This window comes from Nerophis ophidion, linkage group LG28 (assembly GCF_033978795.1).
Source record: "Nerophis ophidion isolate RoL-2023_Sa linkage group LG28, RoL_Noph_v1.0, whole genome shotgun sequence".
NCBI lineage: Eukaryota > Metazoa > Chordata > Actinopteri > Syngnathiformes > Syngnathidae > Nerophis > Nerophis ophidion.
Genome location: NC_084638.1, coordinates 35,277,468 through 35,298,896, shown reverse-complemented (window position 1 = coordinate 35,298,896; position 21,429 = coordinate 35,277,468). Strand labels below are relative to the sequence as shown.

General features: G+C 45.2%; 1 protein-coding gene across 7 annotated transcripts in view; it reads left to right on the top strand.

The window, feature by feature from the left end:
- The window catches only part of LOC133545078 (astrotactin-1-like), a 204,152-nt gene that overhangs the window by 75,994 nt on the left and 106,729 nt on the right, over positions 1-21,429 (top strand). For 4 of the 7 annotated variants that reach the window (XM_061890392.1, XM_061890391.1, XM_061890397.1 and 1 more), the window contains exons 5-6: positions 437-571; positions 10,989-11,138. In XM_061890392.1, coding sequence (XP_061746376.1) covers positions 437-571; positions 10,989-11,138 — 285 coding nt within the window. The remainder of the gene's footprint in view (positions 1-436; positions 572-10,988; positions 11,139-21,429) is intronic. The other 3 variants (XM_061890395.1, XM_061890394.1, XM_061890393.1) reach the window with 1 other exon arrangement.

The window sequence follows — 21,429 nt, the reverse complement described above, 5'->3', positions numbered from 1 at the left end:
ACAGTATATAATGATGATTTGCAGTAGCTGTTGAGTCACAGTAGATGATGATGATGCTGATGATTTACAGTAGCTGTTGATGATTTACAGTATATAATGAGCATGATTTACAGTAGATGATGATGTACAGTAGATGATGTTGATGATTTACAGTAGATGATGATGATGTACAGTAAATGATGATTTACAGTAGATGTTGATGATGTACGGTAGATGATGCTGATGATTTACAGTAGCTGTTGATGATTTACAGTATATAATGAGCATGATTTACAGTAGATGATGATGTACAGTAGATGATGTTGATGATTTACAGTAGATGATGATGATGATGTACAGTAAATGATGATTTACAGTTGATGTTGATGATGTACAGTAGATGATGATGATGATGATGTACAGTAGCTGATGATGATGATGATGATGATGATTTCAGTGAGCGACAACAAGATGGTGTTGATGAACAAGTACAAAGACAACATGATCAACAACAGTCCCCTGCAACAGAACACTTTACTTCCTCACAACACCAGCGGCAGTCAACACAAACGTTTGTCCAGCAACACTCGAGGTGAGTTACTCTCTCTCTCTTCCTCTCTTTGTTTAACTCTTTGTCTCTTTCTATACTCTCCCTCTTTACTCTCTTTCTTGTATCTCTTTTTATCTACCTCCCTTTTTCTTCATCACCAGAGAAAATGTCTCCAAACTGACACCTTACAAACTACAATGGGGTTTGTTTACAAAGCAGAGTGGGGCTTGTTTACAAAGCAGAGTGGGGCTTGTTTACAAACTAGAGTGGGTTTTGTTTACAAAGCAGAGTGCAGGGTTGTTTACAAAAGAGAGGAGCGTTGTTTGTTTACAAAGCAGAGTGGGGCTTGTTTACAAACTAGAGTGGGGTTTGTTTACAAAGCACAGTGGGGCTTGTTTACAAACTAGAGTGGGGTTTGTTTACAAAGCAGAGTGGGGCTTGTTTACAAACTAGAGTGGGGTTTGTTTACAAAGCACAGTGGGGCTTGTTTACAAACTAGAGTGGGGTTTGTTTACAAAGCAGAGTGGGGCTTGTTTACAAACTAGAGTGGGGTTTGTTTACAAAGCAGAGTGGGGCTTGTTTACAAAGCAGAGTGGGGTTTGTATACAAAGCAGAGTGGGGCTTGTTTACAAACTAGAGTGGGGTTTGTTTACAAAGCAGAGTGGGGCTTGTTTACAAACTAGAGTGGGGTTTGTTTACAAAGCAGAGTGGGGCTTGTTTACAAACTAGAGTGGGGTTTGTTTACAAAGCAGAGTGGGGCTTGTTTACAAACTAGAGTGGAGTTTGTTTACAAAGCAGAGTGGGGCTTGTTTACAAACTAGAGTGGGGTTTGTTTACAAAGCAGAGTGGGGCTTGTTTACAAACTAGAGTGGGGTTTGTTTACAAAGCATAGTGGGGCTTGTTTACAAACTAGAGTGGGATTTGTTTACAAAGCAGAGTGCAGGATTGTTTACAAAAGAGAGGAGCGTTGTTTGTTTACAAAGCAGAGTGGGGCTTGTTTACAAACTAGAGTGGGGTTTGTTTACAAAGCACAGTGGGTCTTGTTTACAAACTAGAGTGGGGTTTGTTTACAAAGCAGAGTGGGGCTTGTTTACAAACTAGAGTGGGGTTTGTTTACAAAGCAGAGTGGGGCTTGTTTACAAACTAGAGTGGGGTTTGTTTATAAAGCAGAGTGGGGCTTGTTTACAAACTAGAGTGGGGTTTGTATACAAAGCAGAGTGGGGCTTGTTTACAAACTAGAGTGGGGTTTGTTTGCAAAGCAGAGTGGGGCTTGTTTACAAACTAGAGTGGGGTTTGTTTACAAAGCAGAGTGGGGCTTGTTTACGAACTAGAGTGGGGTTTGTTTACAAAGCAGAGTGGGGCTTGTTTACAAACTAGAGTGGGGTTTGTTTACAAAGCAGAGTGGGGCTTGTTTACAAACTAGAGTGGGGTTTGTATACAAAGCAGAGTGGGGCTTGTTTACAAACTAGAGTGGGGTTTGTTTACAAAAGAGAGGAGTGTTGTTTGTTTACAAAGCGGAGTGGGGCTTGTTTACAAACTAGAGTGGGGTTTCTTTACAAAGCAGAGTGGGTCTTGTTTACAAACTAGAGTGGGGTTTCTTTACAAAGCAGAGTGGGGCTTGTTTACAAACTAGAGTGGGGTTTGTTTACAAAGCAGAGTGGGGCTTGTTTACAAACTAGAGTGGGGTTTCTTTACAAAGCAGAGTGGGGCTTGTTTACAAACTAGAGTGGGGGTTGTATACAAAGCAGAGTGGGGCTTGTTTACAAACTAGAGTGGGGTTTGTTTACAAAGCAGAGTGGGGCTTGTTTACAAACTAGAGTGGGGTTTGTTTACAAAGCAGAGTGGGGCTTGTTTACAAACTAGAGTGGGGTTTGTTTACAAAGCAGAGTGGGGCTTGTTTACAAACTAGAGTGGGGTTTCTTTACAAAGCAGAGTGGGGCTTGTTTACAAACTAGAGTGGGGGTTGTTTACAAAGCAGAGTGGGGCTTGTTTACAAACTAGAGTGGGGTTTGTATACAAAGCAGAGTGGGGCTTGTTTACAAACTAGAGTGGGGTTTGTTTACAAAGCAGAGTGGGGCTTGTTTACAAACTAGAGTGGGGTTTGTTTACAAAGCAGAGTGGGGCTTGTTTACAAACTAGAGTGGGGTTTGTTTACAAAGCAGAGTGGGGCTTGTTTACAAGCTAGAGTGGGGTTTGTTTACAAAGCAGAGTGGGGCTTGTTTACAAACTAGTGTGGGGTTTGTTTACAAAGCAGAGTGGGGCTTGTTTACAAACTAGAGTGGGGTTTGTTTACAAAGCAGAGTGGGGCTTGTTTACAAACTAGAGTGGGGTTTGTATACAAAGCAGAGTGGGGCTTGTTTACAAACTAGAGTGGGGTTTGTTTACAAAGCAGAGTGGGGCTTGTTTACAAACTAGAGTGGGGTTTGTATACAAAGCAGAGTGGGGCTTGTTTACAAACTAGAGTGGGGTTTGTTTACAAAGCAGAGTGGGGCTTGTTTACAAACTAGAGTGGGGTTTGTATACAAAGCAGAGTGGGGCTTGTTTACAAACTAGAGTGGGGTTTGTTTACAAAGCAGAGTGGGGCTTGTTTACAAACTAGAGTGGGGTTTGTTTACAAAGCAGAGTGGGGCTTGTTTACAAACTAGAGTGGGGTTTGTATACAAAGCAGAGTGGGGCTTGTTTACAAACTAGAGTGGGGTTTGTATACAAAGCAGAGTGGGGCTTGTTTACAAACTAGAGTGGGGTTTCTTTACAAAGCAGAGTGGGGCTTGTTTACAAAACTAGAGTGGGGTTTGTATACAAAGCAGAGTGGGGCTTGTTTACAAACTAGAGTGGGGTTTGTTTACAAAGCAGAGTGGGGCTTGTTTACAAACTAGAGTGGGGTTTGTTTACAAAGCAGAGTGGGGCTTGTTTACAAACTAGAGTGGGGTTTGTTTACAAAGCAGAGTGGGGCTTGTTTTACAAACTAGAGTGGGGTTTGTATACAAAGCAGAGTGGGGCTTGTTTACAAACTAGAGTGGGGTTTGTTTACAAAGCAGAGTGGGGCTTGTTTACAAACTAGAGTGGGGTTTGTATACAAAGCAGAGTGGGGCTTGTTTACAAACTAGAGTGGGGTTTGTTTACAAAGCAGAGTGGGGCTTGTTTACAAACTAGAGTGGGGTTTGTTTACAAAGCAGAGTGGGGCTTGTTTACAAACTAGAGTGGGGTTTGTTTACAAAGCAGAGTGGGGCTTGTTTACAAACTAGAGTGGGGTTTGTATACAAAGCAGAGTGGGGTTTGTTTACAAACTAGAGTGGGGTTTGTTTACAAAGCAGAGTGGGGCTTGTTTACAAATTAGAGTGGGGTTTGTTTACAAAGCAGAGTGGGGCTTGTTTACAAACTAGAGTGGGGTTTGTTTACAAAGCAGAGTGGGGCTTGTTTACAAACTAGAGTGGGATTTGTTTACAAAGCAGAGTGCAGGGTTGTTTACAAAAGAGAGGAGCGTTGTTTGTTTACAAAGCAGAGTGGGGGTTTGTTACAAAGTAGACTGGGGTTTGTTTACAAAGGAGAGTAGGGGTTGTTTACTAAGGAGAGTGGGGTTTGTTTACAAAGGAGAGTAGGGGTTGTTTACAAAGGAGAGCGTTGTTTGTTTACAAAGCAGAGTGGGGGTTTGTTACAAAGGAGAGTGGGGGTTGTTTACAAAGCAGAGTGCAGGTTCGTTTACAAAGGAGAGTAGGGGTTGTTTACAAACTAGAGTACAGGGTTGTTTACAAAAGAGAGCGCTGTTTGTCTACAAAGCAGAGTGGGGGTTTGTTTACAAAGGAGAGTGGGGTTTGTTTACAAAGGAGAGTAGGGATTGTTTACAAAGTAGAGTGGGGTTTTGTTTACAAAGGAGAGTAGGGGTTGTTTACAAAGGAGAGTAGGATTTGTTTACAAAGGAAAGCAGGGTTTGTTTACAAAGTACAGTGGGGTTTGTTTACAAAGGAGAGTAGGGGGTTGTTTACCAAGGAGAGTGGTGTTGTTTACAAAGCAGAGTGGGGTTGTCTACAAAGGAGAGTATGGGTTGCTTACAAAGTAGAGTGGGGGGTTGTTTACAAAGGAGAACGTTGTTTGTTTATAAAGCAGAGTGGGGGTTTGTTACAACGGAGAGCGTGGTTGTTTACAAAGGAGAGTGGGGGGTGTTTACAAATGAGAGCGTGGTTGTTTACAAAGGAGAGTGGGGGGTGTTTACAAATGAGAGCGTGGTTGTTTACAAAGGAGAGTGGGGGGTGTTTACAAATGAGAGCGTGGTTGTTTACAAAGGAGAGTTGATGGGAGTGTACATCCTTCCTTCTGCAGACGAGGCTGCTGCTTGCAAACTTCATTTATATTTCCAGTATTATGTACAGTATATGTATTATATGTATTATTACTTTGAACTGTTATATATTTCAATGTCTTTGAGTACCCTGAAAAGCGCTATACCAAATAACATGTATTATTATTATTATTATTATTATTATTACCATTCATACTGCTGTTGCTAGGCAACAGACCAAACACCCCGATGCCCTCGTTCTCATTTCGGGTGACTTTAATCATGCTTCTTTGGACTCAATTGTGCCCACTTTCCTCCAGTATGTGCACTCTGCAACACGGGACAAGAACACTCTGGACCTACTGTATGCTAATTGAAAAGATGCATACATTGCCACCGTATGATCACAATCTGGGGGTGTGTAACACCTCACTATGTTCCTGCTGTGAGGAGGCAGCCCGTCTCAACAAAATCAGTGCGGAGGCGGAACCAGGAAGCATGTCTCGCCCTGCAGGACTGTGTTGAGACCACAGACTGGGACATGCTCTGTAAGCCTCACGGGACAGACATTGACAGCATCACAGACTACATCAAGTTCTGTGAGGACTCCATCATCCCTACAAAAACTGTCCACTGTTACCCAAATAAGCCCTGGACCACCAGCCAGTAAAAGGTGCGGCTAAAAAAAAAGCTAGCCTTCAGATCCGGTGATCGGGACCAGTTGAGGAGGATTCAGTGACAGCTAGTGTCTGACACCTGGACATGTGAGACGACAGCTGGAGAGAGTCAACCCAGCCAAGTCAGCAGGCCCTGACCGAGTCCACCCCTGGGTTCTGAAGACTAGTTCTGCTCAGCTGAGTCAGATCCTGCACTTCATCTTCAACCTGAGTCTGAAGCTAGAACAGATACCAGTGCTCTGGAAAACCTCCTGCATAGTGCCGGTGCCCAAGAAGCCCATCCCATTGGGCTTGAATGACTTCAGACCCGTTGCCCTGACGTCTCATGTCATGAAGGTCCTTGAAAGACTTGTACTGGATCAGCTGAGACCCCTGGATCCTCTACAGTTTGTACATCAGCCCCATGTAGGAGTGGATGATGCTGTTATCTACCTGCTGCATGGTGCGCACTCTCACCTGGGCACTGGGAGGATCATGTTCTTTGATTTCTCCGGTGCCTTTAACACCATTCAGCCAATTCTGATGAGTGACAAGTTGCTCAGGATGGCTGTCAGTTCATCCATTGTCTCCTGGATCACTGATTACTGGTCTGGCAGGCCCCAGTTTGTGCGACTGGGGAGCTCCCTGTCAGATACTGTGGTCAGTGGTGTAGGTGCTCCACAGGGGACTGTCCTGTCTCCTTTGCTGTTCACCCTGGACACCTCAGACCTCCACTATAGTCCCAGGTCCTGCAACCTGCAGAAATACTCTGATGACTCTGCTGTGGTCGGGTCTATCAGAGAGGGACAGGAATTGGGGTACAGGGCACTGATCGCTGACTTTGTGGAGTGGTCTCAGGCGAACCTTCTACTCCTTAATGTGGACAAGACCAAGGAGATGGTCATTGCTTGTTCATGCAAAGCTGCATACAAGGACATGAGCAGACTCTTTTTCCTGAGGAAGCTTAGGTCCTTTAATGTGTGTTGCAGACCTTTTATCAGTCCGATGAGGCCAGTGCCCTGTACTTTGCAGTGCTTTGTTGGGGATGCAGCACCATCAACAGGGACTTCAGCCGGATTGACAAACTGATCCTTAAAGTCGGCCAAACTATTGGCACGCAGTGAGGGACAGGAGGACAAAGTGTTTGTGTCAGTGAGGGACAGGAGGACAAAGTGTTTGTGTCTTTGAGGGACAGGAGAACACTGGACAAAGTGTTTGTGTCAGTGAGGGACAGGAGGACAAAGTGTTTGTGTCAGTGAGGGACAGGAGAACACTGGACAAACTGTTTGTGTCATTGAAGGACAGGAGAACACTGGACAAACTGTTTGTGTCAGTGAGGGACAGGAGGACAAAGTGTTTGTGTCATTGAGGGACAGGATGACAAAATTTGTGTCATTGAGGGACAGGAGAACACTGGACGAACTGTTTGTGTCATTGAAGGACAGGAGAACACTGGACAAACTGTTTGTGTCAGTGAGGGACAGGAGGACAAAGTGTTTGTGTCATTGAGGGACAGGAGAACACTGGACAAACTGTTTGTGTCAGTGAGGGACAGGAGGACAAAGTGTTTGTGTCATTGAGGGACAGGAGGACAAAGTTTGTGTCAGTGAGGGACAGGAGAACACTGGACAAACTGTTTGTGTCATTGAAGGACAGGAGAACACTGGACAAACTGTTTGTGTCAGTGAGGGACAGGAGGACAAAGTGTTTGTGTCATTGAGGGACAGGAGGACAAAGTGTTTGTGTCATTGAGGGACAGGAGGACAAAGTGTTTGTGTCATTGAGGGACAGGAGAACACCGGACAAACTGTTTGTGTCAGTAAGGGACAGGAGGACAAAGTGTTTGTGTCATTGAGGGACAGGAGGACAAAGTGTTTGTGTCATTGAGGGACAGGAGGACACCGGACAAACTGTTTGTGTCAGTGAGGGACAGGAGGACAAAGTGTTTGTGTCATTGAGGGACAGGAGGACAAAGTGTTTGTGTCATTGAGGGACAGGAGGACAAAGTGTTTGTGTCATTGAGGGACAGGAGGACAAAGTGTTTGTGTCATTGAGGGAGAGGAGGACAAAGTGTTTGTGTCATTGAAGGACAGGAGAACACCGGACAAACTGTTTGTGTCAGTGAGGGACAGGAGGACAAAGTGTTTGTGTCATTGAGGGACAGGAGGACAAAGTGTTTGTGTCATTGAGGGACAGGAGGACAAAGTGTTTGTGTCATTGAGGGACAGGAGGACAAAGTGTTTGTGTCAGTGAGGGACAGGAGGACAAAGTGTTTGTGTCATTGAGGGACAGGAGGACACTGGACAAACTGTTTGTGTCATTGAAGGACAGGAGAACACCGGACAAACTGTTTGTGTCATTGAAGGACAGGAGAACACCGGACAAACTGTTTGTGTCATTGAGGGACAGGAGGACAAAGTGTTTGTGTCATTGAGGGAGAGGAGGACAAAGTGTTTGTGTCATTGAGGGACAGGAGGACAAAGTGTTTGTGTCATTGAAGGACAGGAGAACACCGGACAAACTGTTTGTGTCAGTGAGGGACAGGAGGACAAAGTGTTTGTGTCATTGAGGGACAGGAGGACAAAGTGTTTGTGTCATTGAGGGACAGGAGGACAAAGTGTTTGTGTCATTGAGGGACAGGAGGACAAAGTGTTTGTGTCAGTGAGGGACAGGAGGACAAAGTGTTTGTGTCATTGAGGGACAGGAGAACACTGGACAAACTGTTTGTGTCATTGAAGGACAGGAGAACACCGGACAAACTGTTTGTGTCAGTGAGGGACAGGAGGACAAAGTGTTTGTGTCAGTGAGGGACAGGAGGACAAAGTGTTTGTGTCATTGAGGGACAGGAGGACAAAGTGTTTGTGTCAGTGAGGGACAGGAGGACAAAGTGTTTGTGTCATTGAGGGACAGGAGGACACTGGACAAACAGTTTGTGTCATTGAAGGACAGGAGAACACCGGACAAACTGTTTGTGTCAGTGAGGGACAGGAGGACAAAGTGTTTGTGTCAGTGAGGGACAGGAGGACAAAGTGTTTGTGTCATTGAGGGACAGGAGGACAAAGTGTTTGTGTCAGTGAGGGACAGGAGGACAAAGTGTTTGTGTCATTGAGGGACAGGAGGACACTGGACAAACAGTTTGTGTCATTGAAGGACAGGAGAACACCGGACAAACTGTTTGTGTCAGTGAGGGACAGGAGGACAAAGTGTTTGTGTCATTGAGGGACAGGAGGACAAAGTGTTTGTGTCATTGAGGGACAGGAGGACACTGGACAAACTGCTGGCCATCATGGACAATACTGCCCACCCACTGCCTCAGACAATTAAATCATGCCATGACCTGGGTCACGGACCATGACATTACCTCCCCCGGGTAAAAAACAGAATAACTCCAAAGTCACGGAGGGGCGAAGGGAGGTCTTGGCAGTGGTCCGCCAGGCCAAGTGTCCCCGAAGCCACCGGGGACGAGTCAGGTGGTGGCGGCGATTTGAATTGGCGAGGCGGGCCACCACAGCGCCGCCCACATTTGTGGCTGTTGAGGAGGTGGACACGAGTGGCTTAGATTGGTCAGATCTAGTCTTGGAATTAGATTTGTCACATCTAGTCTTAGACTTAGATTGGTCACATCTAGTCTTAGACTTAGATTGGTCACATCTAGTCTTAGACTTAGATTGGTCACATCTAGTCTTAGACTTAGATTAGTCGCATCTAGTCTTAGACTTAGATTGGTCACATCTAGTCTTAGACTTAGATTAGTCGCATCTAGTCTTAGACTTAGATTAGTTGCATCTAGTCTTTGACTTAGATTAGTCGCATCTAGTCTTAGACTTAGATTGGTCGCATCTAGTCTTAGACTTTGATTGTTCACATCTAGTCTTAGACTTTGATTGTTCACATCTAATCTTAGACTTAGATTGGTCAAATCTAGTCTTAGACTTAGATTGGTCACATCTAGTCTTAGACTTAGATTAGTCGCATCTAGTCTTAGACTTAGATTGGTCACATCTAGTCTTAGACTTAGATTCGTCGCATCTAGTCTTAGACTTAGATTAGTCGCATCTAGTCTTTGACTTAGATTGGTCACATCTAGTCTTGGACTTAGATTGGTCGCATCTAGTCTTTGACTTAGATTGGTCACATCTAGTCTTGGACTTAGATTGGTCGCATCTAGTCTTAGACTTAGATTGTTCACATCTAGTCTTAGACTTAGATTGGTCACATCTTGTCTTAGACTTAGATTAGTCGCATCTAGTCCTAGACTTAGATTGGTCACATCTAGTCTTAGACTTAGATTGTTCACATCTAGTCTTAGACTTAGATTGGTCACATCTAGTCTTAGACTTAGATTGGTCACATCTTGTCTTAGACTTAGATTAGTCGCATCTAGTCCTAGACTTAGATTGGTCACATCTAGTCTTAGACTTAGATTGGTCACATCTTGTCTTAGACTTAGATTAGTCGCATCTAGTCCTAGACTTAGATTGGTCACATCTAGTCTTAGACTTAGATTGTTCACATCTAGTCTTAGACTTAGATTAGTCGCATCTAGTCTTAGACTTAGATTGGCCGCATCCAGTCTTAGACTTTGATTGTTCACATCTGGTCTTAGACTTAGATTGGTCGCATCTGGTCTTAGACTTAGATTGGTCACATCTAGTCTTAGATTTAGATTTGTCACATCTAGTTTTAGACTTAGATTGGTCACATCTAGTCTTTGATTTAGATGGGTCACATCTAGTCTTAGACTTAGATTGGTCAGATCTAGTCTTAGAATTAGATTGGTCACATCTAGTCTTAGACTTAGATTAGTCGCATCTAGTCTTAGACTTAGATTGGTCACATCTAGTCTTAGACTTAGATTAGTCGCATCTAGTCTTAGACTTAGATTGGTCGCATCTAGTCTTAGACTTTGATTGTTCACATTTAGTCTTAGACTTTGATTGTTCACATCTAGTCTTAGACTTAGATTGGTCACATCTAGTCTTAGACTTAGATTGGTCACATTTTGTCTTAGACTTAGATTGGTCACATCTAGTCTTAGACTTAGATTGGTCACATTTTGTTTTGGACTTAGATTGGTCACATCTAGTCTTAGACTTAGATTGGTCACATCTAGTCTTAGACTTAGATTGGTCATATCTAGTCTTAGACTTAGATTGGTCATATCTAGTTTTAGACTTAGATTGGTTAAATCTAGTCTTAGATTTTGATTGGTCACATCTAGTCTTAAGCTTAGATTGGTCACATCTAGTCTTAGATTTTGATTGGTCACATCTAGTCTTAGACTTAGATTGGTCACATCTAGTCTTAGACTTAGATTGGTCACATCTAGTCTTAGATTTAGATTGGTGACATCTTAAATTGGTCACATACATTTTACAAGCAGGATCATGGCAGGTTTGACTTTCCAAGTTGAGCCTGCCTAAAGTCAAGTCAAGTTCCAGCTGTTTGACACGTTGTGGTTCCTCCTGTGAAGAAAGCGTGCAGGTAGACACTTTGATCCAGGCATGACTTTGTGTGACTCCAACAGCGGGTTCCACCTTCTTGAACCCAGACGGGGACTCTGGCACAGAGGCCGACAGCGAGCCTCAGCTGGCCTTCTACACCGACCCCAGCCGCAGTCGGCGCCGAAGTCGAGGTATGAGAAACGGTAACGTCAACAGCGCTTGGGGTTCCGGGGGTAAGGACCAGTTTTCTCTCGCACTTTGATGGTGTCTTGGCCACGCATGACAGTAACCTGATCATGTCCTGTACTGTACATACTGTACATTACACTATGTTTGATCTCCTTGCATCAAACATGAAGAAATAATATTGGATATTATTTCTACAGACGTGTTGCTGCATGCAGTATTTGTCAGCATGCCTTCTTTTGCAGCTCTGACGTGCGCTAATGAGGCGCACACACTCCTGAGAGTAATATCTGCTGTCACAACAACACTTCCAAACCTACTGTACTCTAATCATGTCATATTTTACAATCTTATGTTACATAATGTCATCTACTTCATTGGGATGTAACATAATGTAATGTAATGTAACATAATGTAATGTAGTATAATGTAATGTAATGTAACGTAAAACAATGTACTGGAATGATGTGATGTGATATTTTCTGATGTTATGTCACCTAATTTCATGTAACATAACACAATGTAATGTAACGACACAATGTAACGTAACATAATATAAGGTATTGTAATGTAACATATTGTGATGTAACGTTGTATTGTAACATAACATGATGTAACATAACATAATGTACTGTAACAATGTAATGTAGTGTAATGTAATGTGACGTAAAATAATGTAATGTTATGTAACATAACACAATGTAACATAACTTAACACAATGTAACATAGCGTAATATAATGTATTGAAATGTAACATAGTGTAACATAACTTAATGTAATGTAACATAACATAATGTAATGTAACGCAACATAACGTACTGTAATGTACAATAATGTAACATAATGGACTGTAATTTAACATATTGTAACATAACGTCATGTAATGTAGTGTAACGTGACAGTATAATTTCACATAACATAATGTAACATAACATAGTACTGCAATGCTATGTAACATAATGTAATGTAACATAACATATGTAACACGATATGATGTCACATAACATAATGTAATGTACTTAATTGTACTGTAACACAAATGTAACGTATCGTAATGTAATGTAATGTAACGGAACTTAACGTAACATAACATAGTACTGTAATGCAATGTACTTCAATTTCATATCACGTAACAGAATTTAATGTACTAAATTGTAATGTAACATAATTTAATGCAATCTACTAAATTGTAATGTAACGTAATGTATGGTAACGTAACGTAATGTAACATAGTATACTCTAATGTACTGTAATGTAATGTAACACAAAGTAATTGCAACATGATGTAATGTAATCTCCTAATTGTATTGTAATGTAACATAATGTTATGTAATGTAACATTATTTACTTTAATGTAATGTATACAGCAGTGTAATGTAACTTCATGTAGTGCAATGTCATATAATGTAACTTCATGTGACACACTGGGAGGGCGGGGGAGAGAGAGAGAGAGAGAGAGAGAGAGAGAGAGAGAGAGAGAGAGAGAGAGAGAGAGAGAGAGAGAGAGAGAGAGAGAGAGAGTGGGAGGAGGGTTTTTGTGTTTCCGGGTGAAACTGGACTTGGCCGTGGGACTGGTGAGATGTTCCTGTTGGAGTCTTTGGATGCACTTTATCTTCTGCTCCTGCCTCATCAGTGACACACCTCCTCAACTTCATGTCACACAAGTCACTCCATCTTGGGCTCCAACATATCACAATATGACATCAGTGACACCCCCACCCGGTGGAAGAAAACACACACACCCCCATCATGACACCCGCTGGTGCTGATACGTCATGGAGCTGCAGACTTTTCTGGCAACTCTTCCCGGAGTCTGTGAACATTGCTCCAAAGTGTGCTGATGTATTCCAAATACTGGAGTCTGTGAACATTGCTCCAAAGTGTGCTGATGTATTCCAAATACTGGAGTCTGTGAACATTGCTCCAAAGTGTGTGTTGCGATCTGTGACTCAGATCTTCACATGTTTATTTTTCCATCTTTGTTTCATTCTCTTCTGACCCACTTACTTCCTGTTTAGTCCGTTACCATGGTTATACATTGATTTCACCTGCTCCTCGTTTTCTACACACCTGGTTCTCCTTGATTTCTCCCTATATAAGCTTTCCTCTTTTCTTTGTTCAGTCTCGGATCCTAATTTGCCCACGCGCAACAGTGACGACTCTCGACCTTCATCTTTGTATGTATATTCTCGCTAGCTTTTACGCTAAGCCATTTGTTTATTTAATAAATCCATTTATAACTTACCTTGTTGTGTTCATCGCTTCGACGCATCCCCGGAAGAACCAATCCGGCATTACAATGCCACACAAGCGTCACAGTAGGATCCGAGCATCAAAATGTTTTTCCGCGTCGAAACCACGGGAGGAACCCTTCGACTTGGGTTTGTGGTTGGAGCTCGTGGCTTGGGAGCAGGAAAGACTTGACTGTGGGCCTGAAGTCCCCTCCGAAGCCGTTCGCGCTGCCCCGAAGAGGCGGGGGGTCCAGTGGAGAGGTCCCCCGCACGGCAGTAATTATCCAGCACCACTTCATCCTTCCTACGAACACAGCAAAATTCACCCCGACCAGGATTCACCTTCCACTACCGGTAATCCAGCTTGTTTTTTTTCCCCTGACTCTAGCAGTCACGACATTTGGGGTACGCCCACCGGTGACGCAACACCGCCCCCTGTTGTTGACATTTTTTCAGAAGATTTTTATATTGTGGACAGTACTTTTCATTCCCAACCTTTTTCGAATACCAATAACATTTATGATAAAATACGTAATTATCAGGATATTTTTTCTCATTATTCTAGTCAACCTCAGTCACCTAGTTTTTCTTCAACTCCACCTGTAAAACCTCATTCCCAGCCCAAGTCCAAGGTTTTTTCTCCCTTTTCAAAGGGACACTCTGGACAATATAGAGGGGAGGAGTCTGCCCGCCTCCAAACCTCCCACCACCCTCCCTTATGGTCAGTCCCTGACCACAGGGAACGGGTCTGGGATTCCCGTCTGGAGGGGGGGGCTATGGCCTATAGCTGTGTTGCGGAGGTAGCGCAGACGCTACCATTTCTTAAAACTGTCAAACCGCAACCTCCTATGAGGCCACCCTTACCTGTTTTTCGGCCCGTTAAACCGCTAGCTCCTCGTAGACCTCCTCCACCTGTGTTTCCCCCGGCCAAGTCTCAACGGCCTTGTAGACCTCCTCCACCTGTTTTTCCCCCGGCCAAGTCTCAACGGCCTTGTAGACCTCCTCCACCTGTGTTGCCCCCGGTCAAATCCCAACGACCAAGTAGACCTCCTCCACCGGTGTTCAGACTCGCGAGGTCATTACCTCAAGCACATCCTCCACCACCGGTGTTCTGCATTTCTCCCAGTTTGGTTCTCACACCAGCACTTAACTGTAGTCTGGTTCTCGCACCAGAAACTGATGTTTCTAGCCTGGTTCTCAAGCCAGCACTAGACTCCCACCTGGTTCTCACACCAGCCTCCGACCCAGAACTGGTTCTCATACCAGTTACAGACTTTAGCCTGGAGCCCACTCCAGTACCAGCTCCAGAGCTGGAGCCTACTCCAGTACCAGCTCCACGCCGCCAAGCGCCGGTACCAGCTCCGCGCCGCCAAGCACCGCCGACGACGGGGCTGGAGCCCACACCAGCGTCGACGACGGGGCTGGAGCCCACACCAGCGTCAACGACGGGGCTGGAACCTTCACCTGTGTCGACAGGGCTGGAGCCCACTCCAGTGCCAGCTCCTCGACAAGCGCCGGTACCAGCTCCACGCCGCCAAGCACTGCCGACGAAGAAGCTGGAGCCCACACCGGCGCCGACGATGAGGCTGGAGCTCACACCAGTCACGACTCCTGCGGCTCCCAGGCCGCCTCCGACGACTCCTGCGGCTCCCAGGCCGCCTCCGACGACTCCTGCGGCTCCCAGGCCGCCTCCGACGACTCCTGCGGCTCCCAGGCCGCCTCCGACGACTCCTGCGGCTCCCAGGCCGCCTCCGACGACTCCTGCGGCTCCCAGGCCGCCTCCGACGACTCCTGCGGCTGCAGCACCCGCATCATCCTCGCCAGCTGCACTCGGGCCTGCTTTGGCTGCAGTCCCCGCACCCTCGTCTGCTGCTTCCAAGCCTGCTGGGATTTCGGTGCTGAGGCGTCGTCCACCACGTCGACCACGGGCGTGGCCTCTGCGAGGTCATCCTCCTCGCCAGACACTCCCTCCTCCATGTCGGCCACGGATGTGGCCGTGCCCGGGTCGTCCGCCTCGCCGGGCACCTCATCCTGCGAGGCGGCCACTAATGTGGCCTTTTCGAGGTCGCCCGCCAAAACTTGTTCGGCAGCGGCGTTCCATCCGCCGCCGCCACTTGACTTGTCCTCGGTGGATTCGGGGACACACGACTTGGCGACCCTCCACCGTGGCCTCCCTCCGCCCTCCCTTCGTTTGTGGACTCTGTTTTTGGGGAGGGGGTTCAAGTTGTTTCTTATTTGTTTTTGTTTTCTTTGAGACATCTGGAATCTGTCTTTTTGGGGGGGGGAATACTGTTGCGATCTGTGACTCAGATCTTCACATGTTTATTTTTCCATCTTTGTTTCATTCTCTTCTGACCCACTTACTTCCTGTTTAGTCCGTTACCATGGTTATACATTGATTTCACCTGCTCCTCGTTTTCTACACACCTGGTTCTCCTTGATTTCTCCCTATATAAGCTTTCCTCTTTTCTTTGTTCAGTCTCGGATCCTAATTTGCCCACGCGCAACAGTGACGACTCTCGACCTTCATCTTTGTATGTATATTCTCGCTAGCTTTTACGCTAAGCCATTTGTTTATTTAATAAATCCATTTATAACTTACCTTGTTGTGTTCATCGCTTCGACGCATCCCCGGAAGAACCAATCCGGCATTACAATGCCACACAAGCGTCACAGTGTGCTGATGTATTCCAAATACTGGAGTCTGTGAACATTGCTCCAAAGTGTGCAGATGTATTCCAAATACTGGAGTCTGTGAACATTGCTCCAAAGTGTGCTGATGTATTCCAAATACTGGAGTCTGTGAACATTGCTCCAAAGTTTGCAGATGTATTCCAACTACTGGAGTCTGTGAACATTGCTCCAAAGTGTGCTGATGTATTCCAAATACTGGAGTCTGTGAACATTGCTCCAAAGTGTGCTGATGTATTCCAAATACTGGAGTCTGTGAACATTGCTCCAAAGTGTGCAGATGTATTCCAACTACTGGAGTCTGTGAACATTGCTCCAAAGTGTGCTGATGTATTCCAAATACTGGAGTCTGTGAACATTGCTCCAAAGTGTGCTGATGTATTCCAAATACTGGAGTCTGTGAACATTGCTCCAAAGTGTGCTGATGTATTCCAAATACTGGAGTCTGTGAACATTGCTCCAAAGTGTGCTGATGTATTCCAAATACTGGAGTCTGTGAACATTGCTCCAAAGTGTGCTGATTTATTCCAAATACTGGAGTCTGTGAACATTGCTCCAAAGTGTGCTGATGTATTCCAAATACTGGAGTCTGTGAACATTGCTCCAAAGTGTGCTGATGTATTCCAAATATGGAGTCTGTGAACATTGCTCCAAAGTGTGCAGATGTATTCCAACTACTGGAGTCTGTGAACATTGCTCCAAAGTGTGCTGATGTATTCCAAATACTGGAGTCTGTGAACATTGCTCCAAAGTGTGCAGATGTATTCCAACTACTGGAGTCTGTGAACATTGCTCCAAAGTGCGCTGATGTATTCCAAATACTGGAGTCTGTGAACATTACTCCAAAGTGTCCTGATGTATTCCAAATACTGGAGTCTGTGAACATTGCTCCAAAGTGTGCTGATGTATTCCAAATACTGGAGTCTGTGAACATTGCTCCAAAGTGTGCTGATGTATTCCAAATACTGGAGTCTGTGAACATTGCTCCAAAGTGTGCTGATGTATTCCAAATACTGGAGTCTGTGAACATTGCTCCAAAGTGTGCTGATTTATTTCGCATACAAAACTTGACTTGACAAATACGATAAAACTAGGCGGCAGCTAAGGGACCACTTCCTTTTTATCCCATCTATATCACAGCAGGAACACCTGCCAGGTGAACACCTGGTTTTAAGACTTCCGCCTCTCACGTAAGACAACCATGTGACTGGCGTCCCGTGTGGAACATAGGATGGACAAATATACTACTGTGCTGAGACTATAGTGACTATAAACAGTTCTCTTCTACAGCTGGGGGCCTAAAGTGCGGCATGGCCTCGGACTGGTTTGTCATTGGCCCTTGGCACATTACAAAAATTGTCATTGGCCCTACATATATACCGTTGGCTTCCTTCCGGCTCGGGAGATGATAGGGTAGATCCAAAAAGGAGGAGTGGGGGTTCTGTTTGAGATCCCTCTTGCAGACATCTTTGTAGCGTAGACATGGGCATCCAGGTGGTCTCGAACCCTCTGCCAGCTCTCCATCCAAGAGGTCCTTCGGGATGCGGCCCGGGTCCATTATGTGCACGTGCCCGAGCCAGCGCAAACGTCTCTCCTTGAGGGTGGCCACCATGCTCATCATGTCAGTGCGTTCGAGGACATCTGTATCAGGGACTCTGTCCTCCTGGCTGATGTGCAGAATGAGACACAGGCACCTAAGGTGGAAACTGTTGAGTTTCCTTTCATGCCTCACGTAGGGGGTCCATGCCTCACAGCCGTAGAGGAGACTGCTGAGAACGCGGGCTTGCTAGACGCGCAGCTTGGTTTGGTTGTCTGTGTGATACTGGATTTGTCCCGAACTCTCTGCTGTAGCTTGGTAAAGACTGCTGATCCTGCTGTTTATCTCTGCCTCCGGGGTGAGAGAGCTAGAGATTTTGGACCCAAGGTAGGTGAAGGTTTCCAGAGCCTCCAGTGCCTGCCCGTCGATGCTGATTGTTGGGGGATGGTCTGATCCTTGCGCCATGACATTCGTCTTCTTCAGGCTGATGGTCAGTCCGATCTCCTTGCAGGCGTCGGCTAGCCGGCCGACGAGCAGCTGAAGACCGTCCTCTGTGTGTGATGCCAGGGCTGCATCATCTGCAAACAGAAGCTCACGGATGAGCACCTCTAGGACCTTGGTCTTGGCACTAAGGCGGGCGAGGCTGAAGAGCTTGCCGTCGCCCCTGGTGTGGATGTAGACGCCTATACCACAGTCCCTGAAGGCTTACTGGAGTAGCATGGTGAAGAAGATGCCCAAGAGTGTCGGCGCCAAGACTCATCCTTGCTTCATGCCGCTGCTGACAGGAACGGCCTCAGAGGTGGCGCCGTTGAAACACACTGTGCTGTGCATGTCGTCGTGGAAGGAGGTGATGACAGCCAGCAGGTGTGGAGGCCAGCCGATCTTCTGCAGAAGCTTGAAGAGTCAGCTCCTGCTGACAAGGTCAAATGCCTTCGTCAGGTCAATGAAAGCAGCGTTGAGAGGCATGCGCTGCTCTTGGCATTTTTCTTGGAGTTGGCGCAAACAGAATACCAAGTTTACTTTTGACCGGCAAGATCAGAACCCGCACTGGGTTTCGGGGTAGACGCGGGAGGCGAGGGTTTTCAGGCGAGGGAGGGCGACGCGAGGGAAGGGGGAATCCCATGATAGCTGTTGCAGTCACTTCTGTCGCCCTTGTTTTTGTACGATGTTGGCGTCACGCATGTGCCGGGGGATGTGACCTGTGGCAGAGAAACTCTTGAAGGGGCTTTAGTATCACAGCTTTCCCACTCTTCAGGACCTCAGCTGGAATGCCGTCACACCCCGGTGGCTTTGCTAAGCTCCTCCTCTGTGGGTGGGGCGTCAAGCTCCTCCATGACTAGCAGGTTGAGGATGGCGTCGAGGGCGGCGTCAGTGACGACGTTCTGTGTGGCGTACAGCTCAAAGTAGTGCTCGACTCAGCGCTCTAGCTGCTTGCCTTAATCAGTGATCACTTCGCCTGTCTTGGACTTGAGGGGGACAGACTTGCTGTCGCCTTCTTGATGCCCTCGTACATTCACCGGTATCTGCGGCTGTCTGGATACTGCTGCAGAAATTCAGCCGGCAGGTGTTAGCGCAGCGATGAGCTGTTTTTTGGGCAGTTCTGAGTGCACCTAGCGTGCTGGGGCGTGGGGCGGTCTTGTAGGCCAGCACGGCTTTCCTCTTTGGCTGCATCTACTCCCAGTGAGCCTCAAACCAGCCTGCGTTCTTGCGCTCTTTCTTCCCGTAGGTAGAGTTGGCTGTGCTGTAAACAGCGTCCCCAAGGTTTGTCCATTTGGAGTCGATAGCGTCGTCTTCAGGCGTCTCCCTGAAGGTTTCCCTGAGGTGGCACCGAAACTGGCGCGTCTTGATGATGTGTTTGACACTGCAGGTGTTGATGCGTGGCCTACCTTTCTTCTTGGCGGAGCAATGCGCAAACCATTGACTCGCACAACAAAAAAGATTCTGAGCACTCAAAGACAAGCAACCGCTAACGACTCTAACTCCACGGACAAAGGATTAACTGCCCACTCAACGGAAACTGCCTAAAAACATCAGTTGTTTGTGTCACCCGCAAGGACAAGTTGAACACAGAGACTTACATTGGTCTCACAGAAAACACCTTTAAAAGCCCTTAGAATAATCACACAGCATCATTCCCTGGGCCCCAACTGGCTCATCTAGCTCACCGTACAACAGAGCAGCTAAAAGATGGCCCCTGTGCCTGAAAGAAAACATGTTTACGATATACCACCCCAACATGTTTATGCTATACCACCCCAACATGTTTATGATACACCACCTCAACATGTTTATGATATACCACCCCAACATGTTTATGATACACCACCTCAACATGTTTATGATATACCACCACAACATGTTTGTGATATACCACCTCAACATGTTTATGATATACCACCTCAACATGTTTGTGATATACCACAACAACATGTTTATGATAGACCACCTCAACATGTTTATGATATACCACCGCAACATGTTTATGATATACCACCCCAACATGTTTATGATATACCACCTCAACATGTTTATGATATACCACCCCAACATGTTTATGCTATACCACCCCAACATGTTTATGATATACCACCTCAACATGTTTATGATATACCACCCCAACATGTTTATGATATACCACCTGAACATGTTTATGATATACCACCCCAACATGTTTATGATACACCACCTCAACATGTTTATGATATACCACCACAACATGTTTGTGATATACCACCTCAACATGTTTATGATATACCACCTCAACATGTTTGTGATATACCACAACAACATGTTTATGATATACCACCCCAACATGTTTATGATATACCACCTCAACATGTTTATGATATACCACCTCAACATGTTTATGATATACCACCTCAACATGTTTGTGATATACCACCTCAACATGTTTGTGATATACCACAACAACATGTTTATGATATACCACCTCAACATGTTTATGATATACCACCCCAACATGTTTATGATATACCACCCCAACATGTTTATGATATACCACCCCAACATGTTTATGATATACCACCTCAACATGTTTATGATATACCACCTCAACATGTTTATGATATACCACCTCAACATGTTTATGATATACCACCTCAACATGTTTGTGATATACCACAACAACATGTTTATGATATACCACCACAACATGTTTGTGATATACCACCTCAACATGTTTATGATATACCACCTCAACATGTTTATGATATACCACCTCAACATGTTTGTGATATACCACAACAACATGTTTATGATAGACCACCTCAACATGTTTATGATATACCACCGCAACATGTTTATGATATACCACCCCAACATGTTTATGATATACCACCTCAACATGTTTATGATATACCACCCCAACATGTTTATGCTATACCACCCCAACATGTTTATGATATACCACCTCAACATGTTTATGATATACCACCCCAACATGTTTATGATATACCACCTGAACATGTTTATGATATACCACCCCAACATGTTTATGATACACCACCTCAACATGTTTATGATATACCACCACAACATGTTTGTGATATACCACCTCAACATGTTTATGATATACCACCTCAACATGTTTATGATATACCACCCCAACATGTTTATGATATACCACCTCAACATGTTTATGATATACCACCCCAACATGTTTATGATATACCACCTCAACATGTTTATGATATACCACCCCAACATGTTTATGATATACCACCTCAACATGTTTATGATATACCACCCCAACATGTTTATGATATACCACCTCAACATGTTTATGATATACCACCTCAACATGTTTATGATATACCACCCCAACATGTTTATGATATACCACCTCAACATGTTTATGA